Source organism: Elgaria multicarinata, chromosome 2 (assembly GCF_023053635.1).
Source record: "Elgaria multicarinata webbii isolate HBS135686 ecotype San Diego chromosome 2, rElgMul1.1.pri, whole genome shotgun sequence".
Classification (NCBI taxonomy): Eukaryota; Metazoa; Chordata; class Lepidosauria; order Squamata; family Anguidae; genus Elgaria; species Elgaria multicarinata.
This window is the reverse complement of record NC_086172.1, coordinates 103544650-103551805: the sequence shown is the minus strand read 5'-3', so window position 1 is coordinate 103551805 and position 7156 is coordinate 103544650. Positions and strand designations below refer to the sequence as shown.

Genomic DNA, 7156 nt, shown 5'->3' with positions numbered 1-7156 from the left:
AGTTATTGGAATCATAAAAAGACTGCCCAAACAAGAAGTATTTAAAAATCTTGCAATTTTATTTGCATATAAAGGCCGCTAGATATATAATATCGCAATAAATTTAAAGAAACAACTGCTTTCCTAAATTCCATGAAGATAACATAAAACAGAATAAAGCTCAATAGCATTTACAAGTGGTAGAACAGAAATAACTATTTGCAACAATATTTTGTGCTAGCAAGATTGCATTTACACACAGTGCAAAATAAGGGAAAAAAAGAAATGGAAAGACAATTCAAGAATATTTTAAATATAAAGGACAACAAAGCCTTATTTTAGTTAGGCTTGATTGTATTCATTTGATTCTATACATGCCTGAAACTGCACAAAGATTTTAAACTCAAGCTCTTGAAGGCCTTGAGCACTTGGAAAAAAATGTGTCACATCTTTCATAATTTAGATGTGCTGTACAGCATAATTTTGCAGATGCTACACTGGCAATATTAAATGCCTCACTTAGTTATAATGCACAAAAAATATATATAAAAATCCATATTTAAAAGGAGTCCGCATTTACATGTTTTTACTGCATGGAACACCTGCTCATTGCAGTTTTCATCCCCGTATTTTTAAAGCTAAAATAATTTAAGAAACTTACCCAAACAGAGTGACAATTTAGATAATTACATACAAGATGCTGCTATCTAATTGGTCGTTAAAGCAGGCAGAGACAAAACTAAACCTAAAAGGCTATTTTCCCCTCACTGATGCATTCCCATTAATAGGCAAGAGTGATCTGCAGTGGGCACAGGAGTTCTGATAAGCCTGAAAGTCTTCCAGACCAAGAATGGCTTCTCCATTCTTTTCAATAGAGGGAGCTGAGTCACATACCGAAGTATTAATGTCAACTGAAAGGAATAGTGACTCCTCCTATTTTACAGCCCCATGACCACAATCCAAAACTGAGTTAGACATGCTTAATTAAGCCCATTTCTTTTCAATAGGCATAATCACATCTCACACTCTGTACTGGATTGCGGAACACATTTGTGCAAGAACATACACAAAACTCTGGGTCAGGGTGCATACGTATTATAATAAAGATGGGGGGAAAGGAGAGGGTGACATTTTATTACTAGAAATATTTTTTTAAAAAAATCAAACAATAACAGTTGTGCAAATTTGGGTCTTTTTTTAAAAAAAATGCTGCCTTTTTAAATCTTATTTAATAATATTAAAATAAGGTGTCTCACTCATTAAAAGAAAGCTTGGCTGTCCTTTTGAGAACACTTAACAATTTACAATGGCAAGTTAATTAAGAAAACATAAAACTTCATTTTACAAATTCACAATGCTTTATTGATTTCAAATGGATGCTGCATTTCCAAAAAAGCACAACCTCTATCTTTTTTTTTCCTTTTGTACCAACAATTTACAAAAAAGCCCCACATTATTTGTAAAGAAACATGTTAAGAGAATGGATGTTTTTTAATTAGAAAAATGGCAGTTTATAGACCTTCTCCCAATGCAGTAGAACTTCATGATCCTTGTGGGGTTGGAAGGTCAAATATAATTGGTGGGTTGGTGGGTTGAAAGCTGACTGTACATGTTGAGGCATTAATGTACGTTGTGTAACCGTCTGTCATAATGCCGTAACCTGTAGGGAAAATGTGTCACACTTACTATAATGTAAATAAACAATGCTGACCTAGTACAGTGCCTCAGGGTGGCAAAATGGAAAAAAGCTCCTTAGCAGGCCTTTGGAATCGAGTTCAGCTAAGCCTTTCAAAATGTTTTGAGTATTCCAAAGAACTCACCACATAATTTCCATTTTAAAAAATGCAACAGGCTGTTGCTTTAATAAGAACCACCTGTTCAAAAAACAAATGAAGATATTGGAGCTAAAGAAGCCTTAGTTTTATAACAGAAGGGAACACAAAAGAGTCCCCCTCCTCCCCCATAGCTCCTTGCACCTTTTGTCACCTGCAATGTTCCAGGACTGTGCCACCCAAACCTTGCCCAACTCTTCTGCCACCCAACCCTATGTATATGTACTCAGATGGAAATCCCATTTTAATAAATGGAACTTATTCTCCAGCAAGCATAGAATAGTTGGAAGGGCATATAAGGCTATCGAGTCCAACCCGCTGCTCAATGCAGGAATTCACCTTAAAGCATAACTCACAGATGGCTGTCCAGCTGCATCTTGAATGCCTCTAGCATGGGAGAGCCCACAACCTCCCTAGGTAATTGGTTCCATTGTCGTACAGAAGTTTTTCCTGATGTCCAGCCAGAATCTGGTTTCTTGTAACATGAGCCCATTATTCTGTGTCCTGTATTCTGGAATGATTGAGAAGAGATCCTGGCCCTCCTCTGTGTGTCAACCATTCAAGTACTTGAAGAGTGCTAATGTTTCCCTCCCCTCAGTCTTTTCTTTTCAAGGCTAAACATGCTCTCAGTCTCTCTGATTAGGCATAGGAGCTTTCCCCCCTCTCATTTAGTGACAAAATAAACCCGCTAAGCAGGTTAACCCTTTCCATATCTGTGCACCTCCAATTCAGGGGTAAGAATCATACTTGAAGTGGTGTGAGCATACCTTAAAAAAAAAAACAGGAGGATGTTGCATAATAGTGCCCTGTGTTGAAATCACACACCAGCCATACACAACTAGCACTGGCCTTGTAGTTACTCCTAGCTGTGACAGGGACAGGCAGGAATCCATCACATTCTGAAGACTTGCACATGTATAGATTGTGGGGATAGAATGTGCATTCATTGTAAACCCAAGATCCTCAAAACATCTGTGTTAATGCACCTTCAGAGAGCTGGCAGGTTTGATGTTCACAATAGGAAGCCTGGGACGTTGGTTGGATGGAGTGCAATAACTGTGTTGGCTTAATGCTGTGATTTATTTGTTGTCAACATCATGAACCCATCCAGATTCCCACTTGGGTGCAAGCAAAGGATGGAACTACTGCCATCATTGCTGCAGCACTGAGTGCAGATACTATGCAGCTGTGGAATAGATATAAAAATGGACAAAACTGGGGAGACAAAGGAAGCTTGGTTTGATCTCAATTATGCCTTCCTCAAAACAGTTTTCAAGATGGAACTGGAATGAGCTGCAATGGGTCCACAGCTTAGATTTCCTCTGCAGAATCTGATCTAGATTGCAGCTCTGTCTCCCTCTCTATACTGTTGGCAGTGCCATGATGCTGCTAACTCTTGTGACCACTATATTCTATTTAAAAGGTGACAGACAAATTTACCTCATCTATGCATCCTGAACCAGCTCTTCTTGAGATGGTGCTTCAAATATCTCAGGATGAAACATTTGCCACTTGCTGTTTTTCCTCATTAAAAGGCAGGAACAGTTGAGAACAGGGATGCAGAACCCCCAGCCCATGGGCCTAATCCGCTGGGCTCCCTAATTGCGCCCATGGATCCTCCCTGGGTTCGTCCAAGGGCAGGATTTGAGCTTCTTCCCTGCAGGAATTCCCCTTGGAGGTCGGAGATAACAGCAGGGATGTGGGTGGCAGGGGACTTGGCCAGCACTGGGAGGCTGGCCAAGCACTGGGAGCACTGGGAGGAGCTGCTGTTCTTCCTATTGCCGGCCAAGTAGTGTAATGTCCCCCTCCCCTACAGGGACGCCATGTGTCATGATAAACCAGGAACTCTACTGGCACTGGGAGGAATGGCTGCTCATCCCGGTGCTGGCTGAATCCCTTTCTCTGCACTAAGAGACGGGTGGAACTCTGTGCCTCACTTAGCACAGAGAAAGGCTAAAATAGGCGAGGCAATGACATCAGTGGCCATTGTTGTCATGCCCACTGATGACATCTGGCCTGCGGACTGTCTATTATGGGGGGGGGGATGAATATGAAAATAAGCTACTTGTTGCCAAATCTCTTGTTCTGCACTGGTTTCTGATCCAAAAATAATTTTGTATAACTACATTTAAACTGAAAGAGTCAAACTGCAGGAGGGAGAGGCGGGTAACAAATAAATATATTATTATTATTATTCCTTTTATATACTGTAAATACTGTAAATATTGTTCCTTTTAAATGTTTATAAGGAAACATTGATTCTCTTAAGTTACTGCTTTTATATATTTAGTACAGATTTTTGTCATTAATAATTAAGATACTAAGGGCAAAACCTGGGCTACCTTTAGGAACACCAATTTCACATTTGCTGAATGCCTCTCCATAATCCTTCTGGATTGTTACTTTAATAGTGGTAGTTCTTGTTTTTCAATAAAATGGGAGAAGAAGACAAAACATCACTAGTTTGCAAATTTATGTCCTGTGAATGAAGACTTCTACAGACCATGACTGAGCTGCATTAGAACAAGTGCAGTTTTGCCCTCATTAAACTGCATGCTACATTTTGGTTCTGTTCCAAAAGAATGAGTTTTGAGGGCTGTGCATGTGCAGCCTTTTGGAAAAAAAATAAGCATCTCTTTAGCGACAAGAGGGAGTGGAGGGGGCTGAATCCAGCCTTCCATACTCCCTGCATCCCCTCCCTAACTGCTGATTGGCAAGATTTCAGTAGAACGGCTACACCAGTGCAGCCCTGGCTCTTGGACTGGGCTAGGGAGTTGCATCAGTGTGTGGATGTGATTCCCCTTCCAGCTAGGAAAACGTCTGCAGAAACCTGCTTCTGTGCATGTGGATTGCAGCATTAAGATTTAACCATTAAGAATAATAATTCAAGCCAAGTCTTATTCCACTCATTTTAATGAGCAAGGGTTTTTTTGCTTCTTGGATGGGACAATTCATAGGAGTAGCATTCAGTATCATCTTAGTGCTCGTGAATGCTCATTAAATACCTTTTATACTTACAGGATGCATTACCAACCTAGTCGTAAACTTAAATTGTACTATGCTGTGCCTCACGCTCGTTTTTTTATAATGATCTCCCATGCTAAGAGCCCTTTGCTTTCCATCAGCTTAATACTAATGCCACTGGAAGTTTGATTACTTTCAACTTGCATCCAACTACAAAAGCTGCAACCAATTTGCATACTGTAGTTAACTCTATTTCCCCCCTTCTTCTGGTATTCACTTCACGTTGATATCCGAGCATTAATATTTATACAAAAATGCCCCATCTTTTCCTAGATGCATAATGGTGCTTATGTGGATGCTGCTGTGGTTAAGGCTCTGTCAGTGTTTTTCATTATGGAGTCCTTGTTTACAGGACTTTAACCCAGGCATAAAAACTCATTTGCTTTAAAGTCATGAGGACTTGGGAAAAATCAACAATGCCATGCAACATAGCCATCTTCTCTCATCTACAAAGTTCCCCAACTCTGTGAGCCCATGGGGAGCTTAATTAGAGATGGCAGAGAAATCCGGGAGGGGTTGAAGGAGGTGTGAAAAATAAAGCATTTAAATGTGTACATTTTAGTTCTAGGGTCACAAAGTCTTGCTCTCTCTCCCAGACAGCACGGCTAGTATTTATCTCACTAGGATATAAAAGCTAATAAAGTTCATTAAATATTTAAAAAACCCACACAATGTATTTTAAAGTAATCTCTCATTGCCTCATGCCAGGCTACGGAAACTAGCTTATTACACTAGAAATTGCCCTGATTTGAAATTTACATTAGCAGGATGTTTTGAAAAGCTCATCTGAAACATCTATTAGCTTTTTTAAAAATCCATTTCACTTGATATTTCATTTCTGCTCTAGTATTTGGGTTACGTTGTTCACATCTTGAACTTTCTATAAGAAACATATGCAGAATGAAGCCACTTGCTGCAGATAAAACAATTATACATGGTTTCTTTTATTTGACTGGGTCTAAATTGTTCAAAGATGTTCTCCACATTTGCCGATCATACGAGATTCTTGGTCAGGCTTCAGTGGCCAGAGTAAAAATAAAATAAAATAAAATGGATTGTGCTCTTATCTACTAACCCTTAGGATGTATCGGGTTGGTGTTTTGAGGGCATAGTGACTGGATACACTCAAATCTGTGCCTTACAATTCCTCAATGGCACTGTAAATAGGGCTGCCACCAGCATTGCTATCTTCTCTGCATCACTTGAATGGTGATCTTGGTGCACAGTTCTCCCCACGCCACATTGTCTCAGGTTTTCTGAAGAGCATCTCTCACTCTTCTAAGATTGCGCTAAGCAATGATCCTGAACCATCAGAGGTCAGGTATTAGAATTTATGTTCTTTTCCCTCCTTCCCTCCAAAACACGTCCTTTGGCAAAATTTCATATATAGCTTTGCTCAGACTGTGATTGATGGCATTACTCAAGTTCAAGATGGAATCTCCCCCCACCTTTCTGTGGTGTAACTATTCACTGCTTTGGAACCAACCTTAAAATACATCATACTTTTCAAAACATTTTCAAAAACCCTACTTCCTTGTCACACTTGGCCTCATTTTAGCCAACACCTAAAAACACTTTGATGCGTGAGCGTCCAACACTTTAAAGTCTTGCTGAACAATTCAGGCACTAATTCCTGCCTTTGTTTATTCAACTCCATCCCACCCCATGAGTGGGGTTTCTATGTCATGCTGTATGACAGGACCAGCCCTATCCCAATCTGTCCTTTGTCACAAACAGGGATGACATCACAATCCTTTTCATGTTTATTCACACGTAAGTCCACTGGGCATATGGACTATACAGCCCTTATAGACTATATGGCTTGACACGTGGAGGATAGAAAATGCCCTTAGAGAAGAGGGACTTTCACTCCCTCCCAAATCTATGAATTCAACCACTGTCCACCACTTTGCCCCATGTCACTTTGCCCTTTTTTTCTGTCACAGATCTGATACTATGGGGAGGTTTTGAGATATGATGTTATACTAATTTATATGGTAATTTTATACAAATTACCATACTGTTGTTTTTAAATGGATGTTGTTGTTTTTATACTGTTGTTCTTATGTTTTTGATGGTTTTAGATTTTGTATACTTTTTAAAGGTTTTCTGTTTTTAACTATTGTAAACCGCCCAGAGAGCTTCGGCTATGAGGCGGTATATAAATGTAATAAATGTAATAAATAGGACCCTCACAATGTATAAAATCCAAGTCCTGATTAAACATCAAGTGTAACTGAATCAATGATATTTGTGTGAAAATCCCCTTTTGACACTGAATACCATTGAGACTGACTCTACTGTTGCCTCAGCAAATATCC

The 7156-nt window shown here is 39.6% G+C and overlaps 1 protein-coding gene across 4 annotated transcripts in view; it reads right to left on the bottom strand.

The window, feature by feature from the left end:
• Positions 1 to 653: 653 nt before the first annotated feature.
• The window catches only part of MPPED2 (metallophosphoesterase domain containing 2), a 147816-nt gene continuing 141313 nt past the window's right edge, over positions 654 to 7156 (bottom strand). For all 4 annotated transcript variants that reach the window (XM_063118782.1, XM_063118785.1, XM_063118784.1 and 1 more), the window contains one exon: positions 654 to 1639. In XM_063118782.1, the coding sequence (XP_062974852.1) occupies positions 1521 to 1639 (119 nt within the window). In that variant the 3' untranslated portion in view covers positions 654 to 1520. The remainder of the gene's footprint in view (positions 1640 to 7156) is intronic.